Source organism: Oppia nitens, unplaced genomic scaffold (genome assembly GCF_028296485.1).
Source record: "Oppia nitens isolate AA-2021 unplaced genomic scaffold, nextdenovo-longstitch-racon4-pilon3 scaffold8_pilon_pilon_pilon, whole genome shotgun sequence".
NCBI classification, from domain to species: Eukaryota; Metazoa; Arthropoda; class Arachnida; order Sarcoptiformes; family Oppiidae; genus Oppia; species Oppia nitens.
Genome location: NW_026533252.1, coordinates 2,327,511 through 2,354,569, shown reverse-complemented (window position 1 = coordinate 2,354,569; position 27,059 = coordinate 2,327,511). Strand labels below are relative to the sequence as shown.

The 27,059-nt window shown below is 25.7% G+C and overlaps 4 protein-coding genes across 4 annotated transcripts; 1 reads left to right on the top strand and 3 right to left on the bottom strand.

Annotated features, from left to right (window-relative positions):
* Positions 1 to 1,340: 1,340 nt before the first annotated feature.
* LOC128963953 (cuticle protein 18.6-like) lies at positions 1,341 to 2,421 on the bottom strand. The gene is made up of 2 exons (XM_054310504.1): positions 2,349 to 2,421; positions 1,341 to 2,271 (listed from the first exon to the last, which is right to left on the bottom strand). The coding sequence occupies exons 1-2, from the start codon at positions 2,358 to 2,360 to the stop codon at positions 1,564 to 1,566; spliced, it is 720 nt and encodes a 239-aa protein (XP_054166479.1). The 5' UTR covers positions 2,361 to 2,421; the 3' UTR covers positions 1,341 to 1,563.
* Positions 2,422 to 17,196: 14,775 nt separating this feature from the next.
* Positions 17,197 to 18,536, bottom strand: LOC128964313 (adenosine kinase-like). The gene is made up of 3 exons (XM_054310898.1): positions 18,448 to 18,536; positions 18,152 to 18,318; positions 17,197 to 18,077 (listed from the first exon to the last, which is right to left on the bottom strand). Exons 1-3 carry the CDS (start codon positions 18,465 to 18,467, stop codon positions 17,197 to 17,199), a joined length of 1,068 nt encoding a protein of 355 aa, XP_054166873.1. The 5' UTR covers positions 18,468 to 18,536.
* Positions 18,537 to 19,913: 1,377 nt separating this feature from the next.
* LOC128963911 (uncharacterized) lies at positions 19,914 to 20,962 on the bottom strand. The gene is made up of 2 exons (XM_054310455.1): positions 20,900 to 20,962; positions 19,914 to 20,839 (listed from the first exon to the last, which is right to left on the bottom strand). Exon 2 carries the CDS (start codon positions 20,815 to 20,817, stop codon positions 20,134 to 20,136), a length of 684 nt encoding a protein of 227 aa, XP_054166430.1. The 5' UTR covers positions 20,818 to 20,839; positions 20,900 to 20,962; the 3' UTR covers positions 19,914 to 20,133.
* A 1,110-nt stretch (positions 20,963 to 22,072) lies between these two features.
* Positions 22,073 to 26,721, top strand: LOC128964312 (structural maintenance of chromosomes protein 3-like). Its single transcript, XM_054310897.1, has 10 exons — positions 22,073 to 22,375; positions 22,443 to 22,851; positions 22,908 to 23,788; positions 23,853 to 23,956; positions 24,012 to 24,438; positions 24,506 to 25,529; positions 25,610 to 26,026; positions 26,092 to 26,322; positions 26,410 to 26,516; positions 26,581 to 26,721. Exons 1-10 carry the CDS (start codon positions 22,361 to 22,363, stop codon positions 26,719 to 26,721), a joined length of 3,756 nt encoding a protein of 1,251 aa, XP_054166872.1. The 5' UTR covers positions 22,073 to 22,360.
* Positions 26,722 to 27,059: the final 338 nt, after the last annotated feature.

The following is a 27,059-nucleotide window of genomic DNA, read 5'->3' as shown; positions in this document are numbered from 1 at the left end:
CAAATTTAAAATTTTAATTTTTTAAAACTTAAACTAATATATTCAATGATAACAAATTTAAATAATATTAATATTTAAATTGCTAAATAGACTTTAATTATATTTAGAAAAATGTTTTAAATAATAAAAAATATAATAAATTATTATTTAATTTGTGTAATACTTTATTAAAATTTATTTGATTTGTTAAACTAACAACATAAAATAAACAGTAATTTACTTTATTTTGTACAATAATTATTTTAAAAAATTATTTTATTTATAAATATTTAATCATTAAATACTGTTTGAAAAAAATTAATTAAATATTTAAATTAAATTAGACACAATTTAACAAAAAAATGTATTATATAAAAAAATTAATAAATTTTATTAATAGGTAATTGAACCCAAACATCAACATTAAACTAAACCTAACATCCCATTCAAAGGTTATTATAACAATTGCCTAATAAATTATAACACATTAATTAATTTACAGTATATGTGTGTTACTAAACATCCTTTTTAATACATCAAACAACAAGTCCTTCAAAATATTAATAGTATATAAATAGCTTATCAATTGATATCTGATAGTCATTGATAATTAATCTAAAGCTATCGTTAATTGAACAAAAAAAAAATAACTAAAAAACCATGTCTTACAAAGTTCTGGTTATGTTAATTGTCATTTCAATGGTGGCACTGGTTATGAGCCAAACAACTGACCGCAACCGTGGAATCCCACAGAAGCTGCCGGTCGCCTATGGATGCTATCGACGCCGATGTTGGTCCCGGTGCTACTCGTTTGGCCGATCAGACGAATGGTGTTGGTCTGGTACTAACCGTAGGTCGGCAACAGCACGTTGTGCCAGTGAAGTGGACTGTAAGCCCAACTATGCCTGTACCAGTGTCTGCAATCCCTATCCTAAGTAATGTCATAGTAATACAAGTACTACTACTACTACTACTGTACTTTGATAGTCTAGCCATTCAATAGATAATATGGTTTTTTTAATAAAAATAATTGATATTATAAGCCAATAATAATTGAAACTTTTAATATTTATAATACTTTTTATATAATTTAAGAATATCTAATATTTAAATTATTTATTAAAATCTGTCTTAATATTTATATTTATTATGTACCTAGTACAATTATGAAAATTTAAATTTTATAAATAAAATTACCAATATAACATTATTTTTTGATTTCAAAAATTATTTATTTTAATATTGTACATTGATTATATATAAAGTATTTACAATTTTATATTTGTAAAAAAATAAAATACAAAAATTAGGAAAAACATATAATTTGTTTATGAAAATTATATACCGGTATATAATTACTTAACAAATCATTTTTATCAAATTTATATATACAGTATTTATATCAAAGGTTCAGCTTATATTTAGATTATATTTATAATAATAAAATATAAGTTTTAGTAAATATTATCTGAAAAATCATATAAAAACTTTAATACTTAAGGGAACCAAAAAACTATTCAACTATATTATCATACAATTTATTAATTAAGTCAATCGGTTCCTCTAATTGAGTCAATAATTGAGTTAATATGCCTTCTGGTAGTGACCGACAGCAATGTCCAGACCGTACTGACCGACAGATTTTGACACATAGGGAGCAGCAATGGGTGCGGCGTATGATTTGGCGACTATCGGTGTGGCGTAAGACTTGTGAAGCACAGGTGTGGCATACGATTTGGCCAACACTGGTGTGGCTACTACTCTGTGATCGTATTGAGGAGCGGCGTATGACTTGCCGTAATGGGTGGGCGCGTCATGTACTATATGAAACTGGTATGACATAGGTTGGTGACGGTGGACGGGCTCTGCTACGGGCACGTCATAATTTTTTTGAATCACAGGCGATGATTGGTAATGGACTCTCGGATTAGCGTATGACTCGCGATAGACAGGTCGCATAATTGGCACTTCGTATTGTTTGGCTACAGGAGCCGAGTATGAGACAATTGGCTGGGCGTATGATTTACCATAAATCTGTCTCTCAACTGGTACTTCATGTCTGACTATCTGAGGTCCGTATGAGACAATTGGCTGGGCGTATGATTTACTATAAATCGGTCTCTCAATTGGCACTTCATGTTTGACTATCTGAGCTCCGTATGAGACAACTGGAGCGGCGTATGATTTGGCGGACACTTGTCGGGCGTAATGGTTATCATCTTCATAGACAACTTGGGAATTATCATATGTAGGCACCGCTACTGTTGCAGATACCAGAGCAGCCAAAACTAACTGTTAAACACACATCAAAAATATAATTAATTATTATATGATTTTAGAAAATATAATCTAAAATAAATTATACTAACCATTGAATTCATTTTTTTCTGTTTATAACTGTTAGTTATCACTTAAATATTAGTCAATTTTGATTAAATTATTTTTATTAAAATTAAGAGAAAGTTGTATCGCTTTTATACTAAAATATTTATCAGTGATTACGAAATCCTTGAAATCTAAACAAATAATTCAAAGAAATTGATATTTAAATAATTATTTTAAAAAACAGTTTATATTTAAATCCTTGATAGTGTGGACCACAAACAATAATTGTTTGTCTAAAAAAGTGTCACAATTAAAAAAATAATCTTTCAAATAAAATTATAAACAAAAACACAATTATCATATAAAAAATGTTTTGAGGCTTAATCTAAATTACAAAACAAAGAAAATAATAACCAAAATAATTCATTGATATTTTAATGCCTTTAAGTTAAATATATTACTGTGGCAAATATATTTCGAGACAAATTGTAATATGAAAACTTAATAGATTTTTCTGCATTCGGTTTAATAATTAAAAATTATTTTTTTATGGTATTAAATTGTAGAGATATTCATTATTATTGTTAATTTTTTAAAATATTTTATAGTATAATAATTAAAGTTTTATAATGCTACAAAATTAGTAACCTCAATTTTTAGAATTGTATAATTTATAAAATCTAAGAAAAACTATTAATCCTGATAAAATAATACAAGTATTTTTATTTTATTAGATTTCTGACAATTAAAGAATTATTTATGAAAAATTACAAAAAAATACAATTTATACTTATTTCTAAAAAACGAAAATAAATTTTAAAATGTTTTTGTTATTTATTAAAATTATATTATTCTAATAAATTTTTTAAAATGATTAAATATTATATTATGTTGCCTGCTTTTAAGAAAATAATAAAATAATTTTTTATTATTGACGAAAATACCAAACATTATTAAAAATTAAAATTGTGCTATTTTGGAAGACAAATTTAGACCTAATTTTAGATAAAATTATTTATTAAAAATTGTAAGCATTTGATAAACTTACTGATTTTTACTAAAAAATAAACATCAAATATTACTCTTTAAAATTAATATTTTTTTGTTTAAATTTATTTTTATTTTAAACATAAAAATATCAAAAAAGATTACTGTTTTAAAATGTCATTTATCAAATATTTTTGTAAATAATTCCGAAAACTTTTTAGACAAAGATATTAAACTACTATTATTTTGATAAGTGATAATCATAGAAAATATGTACATTAAAACAAAAATATAAAACATTCTAATATTCGAATTATTTTAGAAAAACTTAGTACAAAAATTCTGTCTCGAAATTTACTAGCCACAGTAATAATTATTGACAAATTGAAGGATAATTAGTTAATAATTTTCAATAATTTAATTTAATTTATAATGTTTATTAGTAATCTAAATAACAATAACTAATTTGCCTTTTATTGGATTATATATTTTTTTATAATTAATATATTATTTTTTACACTTGTTCATACAATATTTACATATTGTAAATATATAAATGGTTATCTTAAACTGTCAAAATTTAATATTAATAAATTAATTTCTAAAACATAAACATATTTATTTTAATTTAATATTATTAGTGCAAATAAATTATTTTTATTATGACTAATATTATTGCTTAAAAATTCAGCAATAATTTATTAAGATATGATCATATAGCAAATTAATATTATAATAAATTATTAAAATTGTTATAATATTCAATAGATGAAATAAATAAAAATATTGTAACTAATAATAATAAATTTTATGATATGAATATTTAAAGAAATTTTTATTATTATTTTTAATTAATAAATAACTCAAATTTACTAATCTCAGGTTAATATCTTGTAAATAGATTAATATTATTAAATCAAATTTATTTTGCAATCATTTAAACTGCCACTAAAATTTAAATTTTTAGTTAAGTGAAATTTATAAATAGTTTTTAAATGCACATTAAATACGATATTAATTGCTATATAAATGTGTTATCTTATATTAATGCGTTTAATTAGTTATAATTTAAAAACTAACAATAATTTCTATTGTAATTAAAGTATTGCATTACTTATAAATGGGCCATAAGTTAACTGCTTAGATATTAACTTATATAAATTATATAAATATTTATTAATTATTTGATAAAGTTATATAAAAAACATTTTTAATAACTTAGATTATTTAGAAGTTTTATGTAAAAATATTAAATTACAATTGTTATGTATTATTAAAAAAACTACTGTATATTATAATGTTAATGCAATTTAATATAATATTAATATTTAAATGTTGTTATAATCAGCTAAAAAATGCTGAAACTTATTTAATATTTTTTGACAGCTACTTTATTATTTAAAAAATAATTTATTTTTATAAATTAATGTTTATTAGTTGATTTAATAAAATACATGTAAATCATTTTCTAATCATTAGTAATTTATACTTATAAACCATTGATTACTATATCAACGGTATGTAATATAATACAGTTCATATCAACTATCAATATAATCAATAGTTAATATTATCCAGATTTATAATTTCTATGAATTTAGTCTATTAAACTTGAAATATTTTATCAGTCATTAATTTCTATTTGATAACTTTATGATCTAATATTGTTTTTAATTTGTATTTAATTAATAATATCAGTAATATCTTAATACTTATTATCATACAAGTAGTAAAATTAAATTAAATTATCAACTAATTTTGTATAAAATTACTAAAAATTTGCTATAACTGTAAATTAGTGCTTTTTTTAAACATTATTAACAAAAAATATAAATTTAATTAAAATATATCAGATACAAATATTAAACTGTATATCTATTTTAAAAATTTAAAAAATTAAATATTAAAATTCTCAATGATTTTGCAAGACTGAAAAAAATAATTTAATGTATTGTTTAATGCCCTGAAGTAAAACACTATAATGTTTAACATTAATTTGTAACATTTGTTTCAAAGCTATAAATATAAAAACAAGTGAAAAATATTTACAATAAAAATACTATTTTTATAGTATAATAACCAGAGGCCTGACATTTGTAACTTTTATACTATACTAATAATATAATACAAATACTAATATAAACAAAAATATTTTTATATTATTATACTAATAAAATTTTCAATCAAAAATAAGTTTATGATAATAACAAATTTTAAAAATTAAAAACTAACTTGTTATTTTAGAAAAAAAATTTTAGTCACATTTTAGTTTTAAACCAAACAATAAATTAATTATTACATTATTTATAAGAAGCTCTACATTATGACAATAATGATCAATAAATTCAGTAAATAACTTGAAAATTGAAACTGAAAAAAACATTTCAATAGAAACTTCATTGCTTTATATACTAAAACTTTCATAAATATAATTATGTGTTAAACTTTTATTAAAATTAATTATTTCAACTTATATTATATTATTTTTTGTAAGTCAAATAAAATAAATGAATTAATTAATTAATGACAAATTATTTACACTTTTTTTAATAACAGCCCGAATTTTAAAAAAGTAATTATAGCGGAAGATTTTCATAGACTAGTATAAAATCATTATGAAAATAACATTAATAATAAACTATACTGTATTTCCCTATTGAATATTGTAGTTTAATTGTAATATAACTAGTTTTTGGGAAAACTAATTGATTGAATATATTAAGCGACAATTTTACTGAAAATTTAAACAAAATAGAGTAGTTTTCAAGTAGTTATCAAGTATTATACAATAAGTGTGTGAAAATATTGTCAACTTATAAGATATACTGTACTTAAAGTATATGCATATTATTTGAATGATTGATCAAATTGATTGCTCTAAAAATATAAATATAATAAAATTTTCTAAAGTTGTTTTCAAGAAAGTTTTAAAAATAGACTTTTAAAATACTAATAAAAATTATAGAAATAATAATATGTTATTTTATATATTAATTGAAGCATAAACTCTCTCTCTCTCTCTCTCTCTCTCTCTCTCTCTCTCTCTCTCTCTCTCTCTCTCTCTCTCTCTCTCTCTCTCTCTCTCTCTCTCTCTCTCTCTCTCTCTCTCTCTTTCACTGACTTTCTCTCTTTTTCTTTCTAAAACAGGTTTAAATGATATTATAATTAATATGCATAGAAATTGACAAAAATTAGTAGTATTTCATTAGAATAATACTATTTTTTGTTATTATATTTTAAAATTACTAGCTTTTATCTACAATTAATATTGCATTTAAAATAATTATTATTATTAAGTTTATATTAATTACTTGTTTAATGTTTTACAATTTATATACAAATTTGGTGTTAACATTTTTAAAAATGTTTTTGTTTTATGATACAAATTAAGATATTTTAACATGGAAATATTTTATTTTAATAAAATAGCATTAATAATTTAAATCAAATCAATTGATTATTAAGATATAAAAAATAAATTTTTATCTATTACATTAAAAATTGTTTTCAATATAATACTATTAATAAATATACTATAAAAGTCAAAGTATAAATGTTTATGTAATAATTGTTTGTAAATTACTTTTCTGTTAATTTAGGAAACTTTTATTTTATTTTTTATTATTTTTATAACACATTTAAAACACTAATTGTTTGGTGTTTCTCACAAATTTAATGTTTTAAATTACATAAACAGATATCAATTGTTAAGCAAATAAATCATTCAAATCGAAGTCGACTTTTACTTTCATGTAATTATATATCCAATATAATGATCAATAGATTCTTGATTTTTGAAACAATTTTTTTTAATGTAAACAAAATCCATTAAACAAATAATTTTTATGATCATTATTATATCATTTACATAAATAATAAAAATAAAGTAAATAACAACAAAAATGTGTGAAATGTTTGAGTATAAAAGCGAGAAATGTTTCCGACAAATAACTCATAATTCAATTACCAATTCAAACAAACTTTTTAGTTAAGATTTTAAAAAAATATTTACTTCAAAACAGTTTTAGTTAAAAACACCCAAAAAAACAATGAATTGTTTTCAAGTTTTCGGTTTATTCTGTGCTTTCGTTGTTGTGATTAACATCGACTCCGGTAATACATTAGTTGCAAAAATATTTTAATAAAAATAATTAATATATATATAAATGAATGTTATTTTTATTAAAGTGGTTTCGGGCGGCAAAATGATGGGCGGTGGAGGAGGACTCGTGTTGATCCAAAATAATAAGCCAGATCCACTCAGCAAACCAAGTGATATGTATGTATAATCCTATATAAATATCTAATTAAAATGATAATAATAATAATTAATTAATTAAATTTTTTATTAGACTTTTGTGGGGCACTGATTGCGGTCACGGACTCATCAAAGACAGCGGCAGTAAAGGAAAATCAATGTAAGTATCAAATGAGTGGTCCAGTCATTGGTAAAACATGTCTTTGTCTAACAGTTTTTTTTCTCTTTTTTTTGAAAAACTCTTCACACAAACAACAACAGTCTAGTACTTCCTGGTCCGTGCAAGAAGAAGAAGATCATTAAGAAGAAGATCGAGTACGTGCCCATCAAAGAGTATGTGCCGGTGCCCATGAAAATGGATATGCACGGCGGTTATGCCAGTCAGGAGCAGCCAATGTATGTCATGCCTGAACAGACACAGCGATCGGAGGTTATGATGAAACCCGACGAAGAGACTACCGGTGCTCAGGTCAGGACTAGAGTGGTAAGAAAAATGAAGAAACGTGTGAAGAATACCACAAAACCTGAGTAATTGTGATATAAATCTATTTATATATATCATTAAGTTCTCAAATTATAGTGATTTATATTTTTATTTAAATAATGAAAGTTTAAAATAGTTTTTTTTAATTAATTTATGGCTAATTTAATTAATTTTTTCTCATAATTTACAATTTAAATATTTTATTTGATTGTTTTTTATTATACATTAATTTATAATACTTGTATTTATATGTTTTGGTGTTATAATTGTCATTATTGTACATTTGTCTACTTTATATGTTTTATTTAATTTATTTTACATATTATGGTATTTATTAGGTTAATATTGTTAATAATACATATTGTAATGTCTATTTATTGTCAATTGTTTTAATGCATATAAATTTTTATGTATATTTTTGTTTTTAAAATGTTATTTACGCTCAAATAAATGTGTTTACCTCCTAACTCCCAAATGTTTCTTATATTTTATTTATAATTATTTAAAAATATAGCATTTTTTTATTGACAACATAGTGTTGTAAAAACATATAAAATAAAATAAAATTCTAAATAATAAATATTTTTGTAATTTATTTTCAATAGTAGAACTGTATATATATATATATATGATAATCATATTATGTTTAATTTATTTTATTGTATTGTGTAAAAGTTTTCAAATAGTCTTATTTAATATTTTCTACATTGAAATATTAATTAATTAAATAAATTAAAATTATAATATTATTAGATAATTTTCTAATATTAATAAATCAAATTAACTATATTATATATATATATATATATATATATGATATGGAAATTTTCAAATATTTATTTGTCATTTTTAAATTTAATAATAATTTTTCTAGCATAACAAATAGTCAAATAAAGTGAATTAGAATCAATAAAATGATGATTAATTATTTTTTATTGATTAATTAAAAATAAAATTCATAATAAATCTATAATTTGAAATATAATAGTACAATTAAAATTGTCAATAACTTTTTGGTAACTATAAATATTATATACAAATGTTGTCAAATTATATCAATTATAAGAGATACGTAATCCCGGTAGAGATTATTTTAATTAAATGATTTATTATATCTATTATTTGAATATTAAATCGTATTAGTTTTCAACCCATTGTCTACACTATTATGTTACTTAAATTCTGTTCATTAGACTGTAAAAATATTTTTATTCATTATTAAATCAGTTGAGAATGCTAGCTAGCATTGCCAAAACATACTTTTAGAATTTGTTATCTAATTGTTGTTTTTGATGAGTTTATCTTATTCATCCATTTTAATTATTTGCAAACCAAACACACACACACACACACACACACACACACACACATCAACTAACAAGATGACCAATTTTTCCAATTACTTATTTAGTAATTCACTTTCTTATTTATTTTGTCTAAATAACTAAGTTTATTAAAATATGTAAAAATTTATTTTTAAAAAATATTATTTCTCGCTTGTATTAACCATGTATTTTTAAGAGAACATTTAATATTACTTTTTAGATGGTCTATTCAAATCTGAAATCATAATATAAAAATATTAAATTAAATTACAGACACATACAGGCATACAAATGGATTCCAATAACAAAGTTTGTTGACTGTATGCAAATAATAATTTTTGTTTATATTTTACACAATTTTATACGGTACATAAAACTTTAGTACACAAAATAAAATTTATGATTATAAATGCTTACATATAATAATTTTCAGATAACAATCTATTATTATTTTTTATAAATATAGAAATGCATTTTTATTAGAAATTATTGACATAAACATAAACTAATATGTAAAACATAATTTATAAATTATTTATATTAATATATCAATATTATATTTCGTAAGTTTATATATATATATACAAAAAGATTGATTTTATAAACACTATTTTTAATTTATAAAAAAATATTTAGTAATATCTAAGATTGATATCTTAATTAATAATAACAATAAGTCTAAAATTATCATAACAATTTTATGACCTAAAATTATTATTTAATAATTATCATGAAATTATCATATTTTTATTGTTTTTGATTGCTATTGTATTTATATGCATATCTATTAAATATAAGATAATTAAGTTTTGTTTTAATCATTAATAATAATTTATTTATTGTCTATTACCGACAACTTGTGTATTGAAACAATCATTATTTTTTATTGTTTTTGTTTATGTGGCTATAATTTCTTATAATATGATAATTACTAACTTATAGGGGATATATAGAAATATTTTTATATATAAAAGCTGCGACAAAACACATCAAATATTCACAAATCAAAATTTCTAATAATTTTTTAAAGTTTTAAAAAAGTTTTACTACAACTCAATACAATAGTTTTAAAAATGTTTAGTACAAGTGATTTATTTTTCCTTATATGTGCATTCATTGTTATCGCCAACTTTGATCATGGTAAATTTATTTTACTATTATATTATATTTTTAACTATATTGTGTAATATATTTGTTGCTATTGTTAATAATATGAATTATAATTTTGTTTGTTTGTCTACTATTCTATGTATATAAAGTGGCGTCCGATGGAAAGGGAGGTATTGTGATAATGGAGGGCAAACATCACTTAGGCAAACAAAATGATCTGTAATGCATTAAAAAAACACATATTTCATATTATAATTATTGATTGAAATATCACTAATAATTTTTATTGTAAATCTAGAATAATGTGGGGCACAGGTTGTGGACATGGAGTTATCAAGGATGGCGGCAAAAAAGGCAAATCAATGTAAGACTAATTTTGTTATTGTTATTGTTATTATTATTATTATTATTAATCAATATTGAAATCCGGCTCCGGTAGTCTTGTATTGCCCGGTCCATGCAAGCAGGTCAAAAAAGTGATCAAAAAGAAAGTAGAGTATGTGCCAATGCCTGTCAAGGAATACGTTACAGTTAAAGTGCCTGAATATATACCGGTGCCCATCAAACAGGAGCCCATTCTTATACCAGTTAAGATGGATATGGGTCATAGTGGTGGTGGTGGTGATGGTGGTATGGGTGGCTATGGTATGTCTGGTGATATGGGTGGCGGATATGGATACTAATAATATAATATAATATAAGACTACGATATCATAACACATTTATCTTATAATGTCATCGATAGTGTGAGGAAACTCAAGTTCATATATAATAATAATTAAAACTCCATATTAGTGTGTAATTAAATTTTTTATCTATTTATTATTTTAAATATCTTATAATATTGAAATATTATTTTTAGTATATTTTAATATTATAATTATTGCAATACTTTTAATGTTGTCTGTTTGCCAATACTTGTTTGTCCAATGTCTCAATTTAAATGTATAGTTTTTAAAAATTAGCAATTTATTATATATWTGTTATTTTGTATGATTTTAAAATATTTTCAATTTGTCTGTTCATTATTCATATTATAATCATATCTTTTTTATGTAAAATATTTGTATTATGTGTTTGTCTTCATTGTGTACAGTTTTGTTTTATTTGCTAAATAATTATTAATCATTATATTTATTCACATTTTTAAAAATCATAATAAATTTTTTTTAAATATTCAATAATTTTCTATAATTGTCAATAACTTTTTTAAAGAAATAATTTTAACATTTTAATTACTAAATAATAATTAAATTATTATTTTTCCACTAATTATCTTTAGTGTGTAACCAAAATATATTTAAATAATAAAACTAACTTTTAAAAAATCTAATATTTGTATTATAGTTTGAATAAATGTTAGTAAAATTTCTTATGATTTTTTAAAGTAAGCTTTTCTCTTTTGCAAACAAAAATTCAAAGTTAAATCATAACTTTTTTAAATAGCTTAATGCCAGGATTGCGCAAGTTTTTTTTGGTCTAAGGGGTTACTGGGGAGGGGGGAGGGTCAACTAACAAAAATCTTGGAGTGTCGACTTTTATTGCATTTTTAAACAAGAATTTTTTCAAAGTTTCAAAATTAAGGTGGGAGTGGGGTTATGAACAAATTCCTTAAAATTGCCAAAGTTTCCGATTGATTCCAGTCTCAGTTTCTCATCATTTTTAAGACAATTTTTAAAAATTTCCGAAAAAAGTCTGGAGGAGGGGTAAAATCTCCAAAATCTTGGTCTCTGGGTAGGGTTATCCCCTCCCYAGATTGCAACCCTACTTAATATACTTTAATAAGTTCACTAATAATTATTATTTAGTTTCATTTCATTGATTACTACCTAAATTTGCGAGTCTCGTGCTGTTCAACAAAGTGTTTATACAATTATATATATTTAGCTTTAATATTCAACAAATTGTTTTATTATTATTACTTTAATTTAATTTTACTGCTAATTAGCAATTAGTTTATCTATTTTTCTCTTTCTCCAAATAGACTAAAACTTTTCCAATAAACTATTATAATTAATTTACAATAAGCACGATATTATAACAAAAAAAAAAAAACTATAAAAGTTTAAATCTTATTTATAAAATAGGATTTATTTCATATTTATTGATTGTGTTATAAATTTTGGTGTGTCTTTAAAAATGAACTTATTTTCTAAATTGTTTGTATTTATAATTGTTATGTTAAGTGTCAACTTTAACTATGGTTTGTATTATCAAACAAATCCATTATTAAAAAATTTATAAAGTATAAAGTTAAATATATTTTACTTAACAATTGGATATACTAAGTGATTGGTGGCGGGCACGGACATGGACATGGAGGTGGAGGAGGTCCTGGACTTGTACTCATACAAAATAACAAACACTCAGCTAATAAATACTCAGGAGATATGTGAGTTAACTATTGTTAAATATATTTTTATATATATCAATCATAATATTATATTTACTGTACAAATATAATAATATGAAATCAAATTTATTATAATAGACTATTGTTTAATAATGGATGTGGTAGTCCGGGTCTTATCAAAAACGGTGGCAAAAAAGGCAAAAACATGTATAAGACATAAAAAATGTTTATTGTATTTAATTAATAATTAACTTAAACTACAATTAAAAAATAGATTAGTATTACCGGGCGGGTGCCAGAAGAAAATTATTAAGAAAAAGATTGAGTACGTGCCGGTGCCCGTCAAAGAGTACATTCCCGTCAAACACATACAGCCTATCATTATGCCAATGATGAAGAAAGACATGGAGATGCCTATGATGGGTATGGGCCATGAAATGGCAGGCGCTATGTCTATGGGAATGGGTATGGGTATGGGTCATCAAATGGCTGGTGCTATGTCTATGGGGATGGGTATGGGCTCAGGCATGGGTATAGAATCATTAGCAATGCATGACTTTGCAGGACTCGACACCAAAAAATCGGTGACACATGTGTCCAGTGATGACAAACCAAGTGATAAAACTAAAGATAGACCCAAAGTGACGATCAAAATTAAGAAAATTAATAATTATAATAATAATACTAATATTAATTAATAACAGATAATAAATATATTTTTATAGTTATCATTATTTGAATCATTTTCATCTAAGAATTGTTATATTTTGTTAGCTATAAAAATATAACTTTTTTTAAATATTAAATATTTCATGTGTTTTTGTCACAATTTTATGTAATATTATCAATACAATACATTATCATATTTTTATATGCTTTATTCACATCTATCTATTTTTAAAAAACCATTTACTAATACAAGTTTAATGACAATTTCAGTCTAATAATTAATTTTCAAATGATTAATGTAATAAAGCATTAGTAATATTTATAGTACAGTATTAGTAATAAACTATTTTTATATAAAGTATTTAACAACTTAAGTATTCAAATTAAATAAATATTTATTAATAAGTATTGCAAATTATAATAAACTATATGAGTTTATTTATAAAATAGATTTTTGAAATATAAAATTATTTTTGAAAAAAATTGATGTTAACCTATAGACAAAACCGACTAACACTATAGATAACAATGACAATGTTAACTAATTTTATTAATTAATTTTTTATTAATTTCACAAAATACCTTTTATATTAATAAAAATGTATAATATAAATTATAAATTTTATCATCTAAATAAATATTTATAACATAATTTATTATCACTAACATAATTATAATAACAATTGTACACATATTCAAATTAATAATAATTAAATATACAGCATAATTTATATACTAGTATAATATAATTTATTTTTAAATTAACAAAATTTTTCAATAAAATAAATCCCAGTTATAATTATATAAAAAATTTATGTGATTTAAATACATTATACTGTACTGTAATTTACTGTATATTAATATAAAGTTAAAGTTAATGCAAACGTAATGTATGACTGTTTGGTCTAAACGTAATGTTTATACAATACATGTGATGATTATTTTGGAGACAATTATTACAGTTTGTATTGAAAACAAACTAAACTACAGTACAAACAATACTATTGACACCAATAGTAGTGTTTAAAGTAAATACTGATCAGTGATCACAACAACAATCATGAGTTGCGATCAATTGATGGACTATTTGTGTTCATCGCTGGGACTGAACGTGTCGTACGTTCAGACAGTTATCGACAATCAGATCCAATTGGAGACCAAAGAGAAGATATTGCAACAACTGAAAGGTGAAGGCATCGAAATGAAGCAAAATTTCAATCTCGAGATCTATGTCTGCAAAGTCTGTGACGAGTGCTTCCAGACGGCAGACCTGGCCGTTGCTCATACATCAAGTGGCCAACACACGGACAACAAGTCGGGTAATTTTCCCGATGATTTGGACAAATCATTGTGTATTCCCACCGATAGACTGTCCGACATTAGTGTGGTGTTGGCCCGCAAAGAGGAGCTCAAGAAGATGGATATACGTACCAAATATCAATACCGACGGCACGGCATACGCATCAAAGATGGCATCGGCTGTGAGGCCTACGTCTGTATTGTGTGTAATCTGACATTTCGGTCAGTCGGTTACGTCCGACAGCACCTGAAGAAAACGGAGCCCAACTATGAAGAAGAAGAGTTTGTCTACTCGACGATCATCTATGAGATGCTCCAGAACTCTAGTGCCAGAGCTAGTGAACCATATGTGCCACGACTGCCGCCATTGCCTGTCATCTCATCGGCGGTGATGTCGACGAACAACAATATCAACAACTCATTGACACCACAGTTAAGTGTTGCCTCAACTCAACAGACAACTGTGTCATCTGTTCCCATCACATGTGTTGTGCCCACTCTATCAAGTGATGATACAGTAGTGCTGCCACAGAAGCGACGTCGCAAAAGAGGTCGCAGAAGAAATCGTAATAGAGATAAAAGTCGTGATAGAAGTCACGATAGATCTCGTGATAAGAATCGAGACAGAAGTGGTGAAAGAAGTCGAGATAAAAGTCGTGAACAAACTAGAGATCAAAGTCGTGAAAGAAGTCGTGATCGCAAAGTCAGAGCTCGTAGTCGTAGTCGAAGCCGGAGTCGCGACAGAAATAGTAGAGACGATAGAAATGGACGGAACAATAGGATCAAAGAATCAAAAGACTTTAAAACTCAGGGAATATCTATTAATGATAACAAATCTCGGAGTGAAAAGTATTTATGTATTGTTTGCAACCGATTGTTGGCCGACCAGACAATAGCTCAAAGACATATCGCTACTGATGAACACTCTTACAATAGAAGACATTGTAAACGATAGCCAATTATGACGATTATGATTGATATTTTGATTGATTGATTGTTTTAATTAATAGTGACTTTTTTGCTTAAATTATTTAATTTATTAATTAATACAATTATAATCAACATAATTGTGATGATTCTCTCAATTATACAATTTAATTGTATATCTTATAGTATATTAAGTATAAAATATATTAATTTATTGGTTAATAAACCAATAGTTTTTATATATAAATTAAAATATAATACTTATCTGGCAACATTTAATGATTATGTATGAATAATAATAATGCTAWATATGCATTAATTATTTATCATTATTAATTGATGATTGACTGTTAAATTGTGATAATCATAGTTTCATATTAAATGTAAAATTAATAAAAATGAATTACCATAATTATTTAATTTGAAAATTTTTATATGATTTTTTAAAAATTTAGTTAATAATCTAAATTACGGCAACACAACTATCGGTATACAGTTATATATAAATACTGTATTTTTATTATATTAATACAATATATTTATGGTAAGTACTTTTGCACTTAAAAATATTAATACGGGTAATAAATAAATAAAATATAATAATAAAATTAATTTACCGTAATAGATACAGTACTTTAGTTTTATAAGTGTGATAAGTTTTATAAAATATTACTGTTTTTTTAATAACTATTTAAAAATTATGTTTACTTTTTTCAAAAATTATTTTAATTAATTATCATTACGGTAATAGTTATTTATTTAAATTATATCAAATTTATTGTATATCTACTATATATTTATCATCATACTTTATAAGCACTTTTTTTTTAAAAAAAGATGACTACTTGCATACAAATATTAATATTTAATATTAGCATTTACCGTTATATTGTTTAATAATACCGTATTGTATTGTATAGTATGCTACTGTATACAGTATGTATGATAATTTTATTTATAGTACTGTATAAATAGTGATTTAATAAAGTACTTGAATTTGTATTTAACTAATATATATATATATATATATATATATATATATATATATATATATATATATATATATCTTTTGATTATATTCTGCACTATTATTGACTTTTATTTTAATGACAAATTGATTTTTTACTATTTTTTCATAATATTTATGAACTTTTTATCTAACGGTATGTACCGTAATATATAAATATTTGATTAAATTACTGTTTAGTGCAAACATAAGTTCAGTACCGGTAATTTATAATAATAATAATATTTATATATTTATATACTAACTTATATTTTTTATTCAATTTTATTTATAAAAGTTGTATTAATTTAAAAAATAATATTAAAGTAAATTTAATTCAATATATTATTATACAATAATATTATTTTGATTGAAATTTAAAACACAGATATAAATTTATATATAATTCAAAAATATTAGTTTATATAAAAATATACTGTAATCTAAAAATAGTTTTAGAAAAATAATTTTCTCTTAAAAGTCATTATCAACTAAAACACAACCTCTTTGTTGGCACACTTTGGACGCAATTTGAATACCGAAATGAACGGAATCATCTATATTATGACCAGTGACCAGATGGGCCACAATACCACCAACAAAAGCATCGCCGGCACCGATAGTATCACCGATGACATCAATTTTAGGCACTGAATACTCTTTAACAATAATCTCATTGTTAGCAAAATATTTGGCGACAATCACTGATTCAGAGCCACGAGTAATAAAAACACATCTTTTAATGTCTGTCCAAAAGTGATTGGTTTGCTTACACTTATCAAGTTTGGCAATACTGGTGGCAATAGTATACATATCGGCAATCTTGTTGCCCGTCAGGTGTGTATAAAATGTCTGAGCTTCGGAACTGTTGGCAAACACAGCGTCGGTATACGGCATGAGATGCATGAGCTCTTCAAAATGATTGGTCACAACATAGTTGGCCGATAAAGAAAGGAACAAATTTTTGTTCAATTGTTCACTGATTTTGGCTAACGATAGCACCAGTATTGGCGAATGGGTCACAAAATATGATTCAACAAAATAGACGACCGATTTGTTTAGGGCTTTCTTCACGAGACTTGAGTCGAGAAATTCAGTGGGCATTTGTGCCGATGCGCCGATGTTAGCCATCAATGTCCGATTGGTTTCCGATGTGACCATTCCGGCCGATACACCTGTCGGTAGTGTCGGATGATAGTGATAAAGTGTTCTCACTTTTGAYGACCGTACCGATGACTCCAATATTTTTCCAGTTTTATCATTTCCTACACTTCCCACAAAATACACTGATTCGGGACCCGTTTGTTTGGTCAGTATTTGTTGTGCTATTCGGGCCGAGTTTTGTGCCGAACCTCCTTTATATCAGTTTTTAAAAATCAGATTAAATACAMGTTTTTACTGTGCAATTATGTAAAAAAATACAACTTACCCGGAGTGGTAATAGCATTGGGCATTAATAGCAATTTATCAAATATAGGTAACTGCCAGTCCTCGGCCTCRCAATTGTCATCAACTTTTAGTTTGTATTTGTCTAAYAAYTTTTGGTCACATTTTGCCGATATATCCAGCAAAGCGTTGCCCATAAATAATATTTGACTATTAGTGGTACGAGAAAAAAAAATAATTTTAATAAATTGTATTGATTTTTTTAAAAACTATTTTAAATATATACAGTATATATATATATATAGAAAGAAAAAAATTAAAAAAAAATTAAAGACAAACTTTTCGCTGGTTTTTATCATCTCGTCTTCACTTTAAATGAATTGAACGCTCAGTGAATCTCAAGGAATGCTTTTGTGAATGAGATTATTGTAAGTAATAAATAAATAGTTTGTTTTATAACAAATATCACATTTAGTTGTTTGATGTAATAATAATAATAATAATAATGTTTTATCGATTGAAAGCCAAAAAAATATGATAAGAAGTTTGTAATTATTTTATAACAAAACTCTTGACAAGTGCTGCGAAACTATTTTAAAAAATACTTTATTATTATCTAATGTTTTTTTTAAATAGCAATATASAAATTATTAATGCAATATTTGTTTTATATGATAATTAAATAAACTATTTATAAAATATCATATATTATGATAGTTACAGTAAATCTATACTAATTGATAACTAAATTTATAATTTAAAAAAATTTAGTTAAGTGCTGTTAAAAATAAGGAATATCAAATTAATACAAATAAATTATTTCATTTATTTTTGTCAAATTATAAACAATAAATTAAAATGAAAAAAAATTTATTTAATAAAAACAATTTTAGTCTATTAAATATTATTCACTATTTTTAATAATTAAAACACTAAACATTAGGAGATTAAACTCAAGGAAACAATTAAACTGCTGAAATAGCAATAGTCAAAACCAATATACAGTTACACTGTATTACAAGTATTACACTGTACTGTAGTGTACTGTATAAATACTAAATAATTATATTTTTAACATTTAATGTTAAAAATAAAAATCTGCGCTTACTGTACAACTAAACAAACAAAGTTTTTATTTTAATTAAAAGATTAAATGTAAATTTATGCCAAATCTGTAACCCGTGCGCCACTACCACCACTAACTAACTCTTTTAAAAAAATAATATTTAAAATAAAACTATTAAACGATTAATCACTTTTACTTTTTTTGTGAACATAAATTTATAATAATGTTATGTAAAAAACATAATTATTAAAACATGAAATTACGCGAAACGGAGTCGCATTACTCCCCGACATTTATGAGCTAATTATATCACTTATTAAATAATATGTATACACTTTATAAAAAACATTTCAAAATAACATATAGTATTTTACATTATAAGATGGATTAGTTTATATTACATTTAGTGTACATCACATTAAAAGTTATAAAACACTGTACATAACACTACTGTGTAAAGAATATATCATTAAGTTTTATATAATCACATAAATATATTTTACAGTATAGTATAAATATTAATTTATAAAAATTTATAAAAAAAACAGGTAAAACTAGTTGATAATTTTGTTTATAAAAAAATTATTATTTATCCTTAATTTAGCGCATATAAATATTTAGTTTTACAAAAAATAATCACTATGTAATTATTAAATATGTAAATATTAATTTTTAATAAAAGCAAATTAATTATCAATTGTTATTAATTTAACAAATTTTAGCTCATTTTGTAAAATGTTTATTATTTAAAAACAAAAGTAGCATACCTGTTTTTACATTACACACATTTTTTGTAGTTATCAAGGTTATTGGGGAATTTATATAAATTGCACTTTTTTAAAATTCATTAAATTAAAAATTTATTTTAAACAGATTTAAACAAACAAAATGTTTTGAATTATGATTAGTGATTATTTTAAAATATGTATACATTATATACTTAAAAAGATTAGTTATATTTAGTTTTCATTAAAAGTAACTCTGAGTACAAGATTATTGTATCTCTGGACCAGTCGTGTCTGAACTTTGGTCGGTATGTAAGACAAGCGGGCCATTAGTCCGGTCTCCTCTGGAATCACATCCAACTTATTGTTGTCGTAATTGCCGTCYTCCAGTGCCGGCAGATAATTGTCGACTGTTTTGTCGATCACATCAACATAAATGTTGAGTCGACTCTTCAGCAATCCTTCTAACATATGAAAAGCCTTATCCATTCCGATCTTTCGCTGTCTGCTTAAAGTGCCTTTAAATTGATCCAACTTTTGGAGACTCATTCCTTTAAATGAAGTCATTTGATTTAGCGCTTCCTCTTTGAAGTCTTCGGGTGCCATATGTATGGACGGATACTTAGTCTCGAGGGCTGTAAGACCGTTGCAGGCGTACGAGTCCACAATTCCCAACGGCTTCTCCAATCGTTTGCCAACTTTGGTCACCGCCTGACTACTGGCCACCATAACCACTACCCGTTCGCTGATCATCAGCGTGTAGTCAATGTAAGGATTGAATCGTTTTAGACCATCGTATAGATTGATACCAAACTTTTTGATCGCAACAATGATCGGTATCTGCAGGAGTAACTCAAAGAAATTATAGGGTGTGGTCTCGGCAATTGTCATTTTAATACGTTTGATAACCACTTGCATTAACAGCGACTAAAATTAAGGACTTTTAACAAAAATATATAATAAGAAAATATAACACAAAAAATAAATTATTGAAAACAACTTTTTAACACTTTTTCTGATCAAATGATAGTTTAGAGAGTTTACATCCGATTGAATGTCTACTGGGTTTGTGTCGAGGCTTTTATACAAAAAAAATTGTTATATTATAATAATTAATGAGAAATAAATTCATTGATTTTGATTCACAATTACACTATGTATAGTATAGCTGTAAATATATTTGATATTCAATTTTTAAAAATTTTGGCATTTATTAGTATAGTATTATCAGTATTAATGTGGTTATCAAATAAACTTTTCAATTTATATTCAATGTTTAACCAATATTTTAAATCAACTTTTAAATAACAAGTACTTTGAGTCAAATTAATTAATCAAATATTATTATATTATAATAATAATTATTATGATAAATTTTTCTTATAAAACATTAACAATAATTCTCAATTGCAATATTTTATGGAAAATTTTTCATATACAGTACATTTTAATATTTATTAAAATTTGAAAAATTAGTAATTATAAAAAACATCAATTATAGCTTAAGGTAAATAAAAGGTTTAAAAATTGCTTTATCGTAAAAAAATAATATACCGGTAGTTAAATTATTTTCAAACTGTTAGTTATTGTATTACTAATAGTAATAATATTTTATTAGAAAATTTTAAACTACATGTAAAATTGTTTTACATTATTTATAATTATACAGATTATATTCAAACAATAGTTATAATTTTTAAAAAAATAAATAAATAATTGATAATAAAATAGATTCTTAAGTTTGTTTTGTTTTATAATATTTACTAATTAATTTAAAACTAAATTATTTAAAAAACATCATTTTTATTAATCAATTTAATTAAAATAAATAATTTTATTAATTCTATTGATTCAAATTAATTAAAATTGTTTTTGTATTTAAATTTCTTAYAACAAAAATTAGTAATAGTATTAATTAAATTTGTTAATATGAATTTAATATATTTTTTWTAAATATCATTTAATATAAAKAAAATCTATTATTTGATTTAATGTTTCAGAAACTGTTTATTTAATATAAAAATATATTTACAAATTTAATGCTATTTTAGTACTATTTTAGTATAAAGTTATAGTGTATTATTATATGACAATATTATTACTTCATAAGGTATTGAAATTATCAAATTGAATGACACAATTGTCACACAAATCAATTGTCAAACAATTAGCAGAATATCTACTTATTATTAGTATTAGTGATAAAACAATAGATATTTTTTGTTTGTTTGCAAATCCATAGCAATTATGTGTCCAATGATTGGTTAGATTTGATGGACAATGGATTAACTTTTTTGCGGTTTAAAAGACTAACACATTATAAGCCTATAATTAATATAAGCTTTGATTTGTCACCAAAAACACTGTTATTTTACTGTCAAACGGTTAACGTCTTTGTGGACAACAAATTGATGTCCATTTTTTGGGGACAATTTCTGACCACATAATCGATAGTATAGTTATGTATATAAAGAAAGTAAGTTTGTGTCCAAATTGTGTTTTTTGGTCGTCACTTGATTTTTTGGTTATTATCTTTACGTTAGATTACAATCAGCGGTTTTAGGTCATATCGCGACACTAATGTAGTGGACGAACTGTCCGCTGGCCATAATGTGATTGTCGGCGGTAACGGTTGCGGCAAAAGTAATCTATTGAATGCCATTCAGTTTGTCTTAAGCGATGAGTTCAAGGGATTGGCGGCCAATCAACGACAACAACTGATCAATGAAAGCCATAAACAGCGGTTACTTATGGCGTTTGTCGAGATCGTTGTGGACAACACCGACCGCCGAATACCTTTAGATGCAAACGATGTTATATTGCGGCGACAAATTGGTCTTAAGAAGGATCAGTACTTTTTGAACAACAAGATTGTCAACTATTCCGATATCGTCAATATGTTAGAGGCGGCCGGTTTTAGCAGATCTAATCCATACTATATTGTTAAACAAGGTTTGTCATCGCTGACCAATTTTTCTTTATTTCTGACAAAATATCGCAATCTTTAGGAAAAGTAAACGAAATGGCCGTCGCTTCTGATGAGTATCGTTTGCAAGTAATGCGCGAAGTGGCCGGAACTCGTATTTACGACGCCCGCAAAGCCGAAGCCATGAAATTGTTGACCGAAAGTCAACAGCGATCCGAACAGATGGAGGACTGCTTCAACTCAATGGATGAGCGGTTGAATGCATTGGAGAACGAGAGCAACGATTTGAAGCATTTCTTGAAATGGGATAAAAGGCGACGACTTGTCGAGTATACCATAGCTAACAAAGAGTCGGAATCAATCAAGAATAGTGTCGCCAAATATCAGATACAATATCAACAGGAAAGAGATCAGTTGGAACTCAAACAAAATTCACTTCAAGACATCCAACAGAAGATGAAGTTATGCGAGAAGAAGATTAAAGTTATTGTTGGAGTTATCGATGAATATACAAAAGACATGACAAATATATCCGAATTTATCAACGATTTGAATGAACAGAAAGAGCGAATCGCGTTTTCAGTCAAAGACTTTAACGATTCGGTAAACCAGACAAAAAATAATGAATTGAAAACAAAACAAGAGTTGAAAAGTGTTATAAAGCGTATTAAAGACTCTCGAAATATGTTGAAGAGTGTCTCACAAAAGTATGATCAGCTGAAAAAAGATGAGAACGAAGTGGTGGCCAAATTGAAGGCTAAACAGAGTCGAAGAGTTCAGATATACGACAAATTGAAACGCAAAGAAAGCTTTCGGACAGTAGAAGATCGCAACAAATGGATTGAATCCGAGTTATCGAAAGTTTACAAAGAAATTGAAACCAATGAACAGCGAGTCAAAGATTTGAAGAGAGAAGAGGAAGAATTGAGAACAAGAAGAATCAAATTGGAAAAAGAGAAGAAGGTTTGAATGACTTATTATTTTATTTGTTTATTGAATTAATTGATTATTTTTGTTGATAATGAAGAGGTTCACTGACGAAGAAAATGAATTAATTAAGAAAATGGAAAACAAGAAGAAGTTGTTGTGTGAGACAAATAAATTCATTAAAATAATGGAAAACAAAAGATTGTATGAATTATTGTTAATTTTTTAAGACAATGTTTATATTGATATTGATTTTCAGTGAACTATGGGAAGTGGAAAATCAATTGAAACAAAAAGAGTTTGCCATAAGTGATGACAAACAGAAAATTGAGAAAAAGTTTGAAAGGTTTTGGGGAACAGCGGCTACTATTGGCCGTCAAAGTGTGAATGAAGTTTTGAAAATGTTTGAACTAATGGCCACTCGATCGGCAAGTGATCGCAAGCGACTGCAGCCGATAATAGATGGCTATTTAGGTCAAGTGATCGATTGTTTTACATTTGATGCGGCCGTCACTAAAGCACTGGACGTGTCTGCGAAGGGTAAACTGTTTCACCATATCGTGGAAAATGACAAAATTGCGACACAAATAATGAAAGAGTTGAACACTCGGAAAATGCCCGGAGAGTTCACTTTCATTGCTTTAAATCAATTAAATTTCAAACCCGTCAGATATCCAGAATTTGGTGTATGTTTTTCCCGAAATATTATTTTCCATTATTTATTAATAAATTGTTTAAAAATATCTTCAACAGAATAACGCTCGTCCGTTGACTACACTGTTGAGATACGACACTAAATACCAGAAAGTATTGCGGTTTCTGTTTGATCGGACTCTGTTGTGTCGCGATCTCGAAACGTGTACACTATATGCCCGAAGTGCTGACCTCGACTGTGTCACACTGGAAGGCGATTTGGTTTCACGTAAAGGACTAATGAGCGGCGGACACGTACGTGACGAGACCCGAATCGATGTCTACAATAAAATTAAGGCAATCGCCGCCGCTTTGGATTCGATCAGCAATGAGATAAAAGATTGTTTAAAAGAGAAAGAAGATAATGAGTTATTGCTTGGAAATAATGTGGATCAGATGACAGGTCTGGATGTTGACCAGAACAAGACCAACAAACGGTTAGCCGATCTTAAAGTCGCTAAGAATGTCCACCATCAAGAATTGGTTGATTTGAATACTAAATATGAATCAGTTATTAGAAGTTTGTCATCATTGGAGTCAATATTGCCGGCAATGATAACAAATCGAGACTCATATGAGGCCGAACTCGAACTGGGATTAGATTCGCAATTGACTACAAATGAACAAAAAGAGTTGAAAGCCATCGTTCAAGAGATAGAATCGCTGTCCAATCAGCACAAAGAGTTGTGTGATAAACGATGTCAGTTTGCCACCGAAAAAACGAGACTTGAAGTCGAATTAGACGAGAATTTGGAGAAACAAAAGAATGAACTCGAGTTCAATATAATTAGTGCCAAAATTGCCGAAAACGAGACATTATTCGAGACTGAATCGGCTGATCTCGAAATGATAAGTAAGAAAATCAATGGTCTTCGCCAGCAATTGGATGAAAAATACACAAAAATGGATGAATTGGTTCGACAAAAGAGCGAACAGATAGAAATGTTGGACAATATAAGATTAGCCGAAGAAAAGCAATTAAATTTGATGAATATTGACGCCAAACATATGCGTAAAATTGCTGTCAAAATGGAGACAATTGAACGCAAAAATGGTGAATACGTTAGAAAACTAAAGCAAATGGGTTTGTATTGAGTTATAACTGAATTGTTTACAAACATTTGTTAATAAATTATCTTATATTTAATAATCACCAAACAATAGGTACAATACCTAATGAATGTGATGTCGATTATGAAAATATGAGAATCGATGATCTTTACAGAGAATTACAAAAATGCAATAAAAAGATCTCTCGATTAACTAATGTCAATCAAAAAGCATTGGATCAGTTAAATGAAGGCAAAGAAAAGGCTCGTATATTGAATGCCGAGAAGCAAGCAATTGATTTGGGCTATCATTCAATTGAGAAATTGATTGAATCGTTGGAACATCAGAAATATGAAGCCATTCAAGTGACCTATAAATCGGTATCAAAACATTTTGTAGACATATTTAAGCGATTGGTTCCCGAAGGCACAGCATTTATCGATATGATATATGCGGACACCAATGGCACCAATTCGGTGGCCTCTCAAGATAGTCAAGAGTCGCAATCATCGGGTGCTATTTCGGGAATTGGTAGTAAATTTATGACAATTTGATATTTCAATTAAATTACCGGTAATTCAATCGTATTGGATTAGGTTTATTGACTCCTATATTGAACAAAATCGATAATTTTGTTGGCGTCAAAATACGTGTGGCTTTTACGGGAACAGCTATTGTCAAAGAGATGCATCAGTTATCTGGTGGACAAAAATCAATAGTGGCCCTGGCATTCATATTTGCTATCCAACGGTGCGATCCGGCGCCGTTCTATCTGTTCGATGAAGTGGATCAGGCATTGGATCCCATTTATCGCAAAGCACTCTCTGGTTAACCATATTATATCATCTGTTTTTATTATATGATTTTCTTCTAATGTTTTATATTTAATTTTTTATTTAATAATTTTATTTTAGTTATAATAAGAGAAATGTCACGAACTTCACAGTTTATAACGACAACATTCAGACCCGAACTGCTCGACTGCGCCAACAAAGTGTTTGGCGTTAAATTCAGAAATAGAGTAAACAGTTTTTTTATTACATAATAAATAATTTTGTCTAATTTTGTTTTTCATTTTATAACAGATCAGTCATATTGGATCAATTACTATGGAGTTAGCCAAAGAATTTATTGAAGAATCAGATGAATCAATGGATAGATCGCGAAGAGATCAAAGCAGCAGAAAGAGTGTTCGCTTTGACACTTCTGCTGATAAATCTGTTTAATTTTTTATCATTTTCTATAAAATCTATAATATTTATGACTACTTTTCCAATTATATAATTTATTATTGATTTTATTATGATTTATTTTTAAAATTTTTTAATTTATATATCATTTACCGGTAAGTTCTTTAATATATATTCTTCATATTAAATAAGATTTTATTATTTTTTTCTAATAAATTTACCGGTAATTGTTTTTTATGTTAAAAATATTGATAAATGTATGATTTTAATCAAAAATTAATTATTTGTTTATTGAAAATATGGTTTTAATCTTTGTTTATACTCTTGATGTTAGAAAAATATTTTATTCAAGTGATTTGGTTTTTAAAACTAAA

Coding starts and splice junctions, on each gene's coding strand:
- LOC128964312 (XM_054310897.1), top strand. Junction 24,439..24,505: donor TCAGATATCCAGAATTTGGT/GTATGTTTTTCC, acceptor TATCTTCAACAG/AATAACGCTCGTCCGTTGAC. Junction 25,530..25,609: donor TAGAAAACTAAAGCAAATGG/GTTTGTATTGAG, acceptor ACCAAACAATAG/GTACAATACCTAATGAATGT.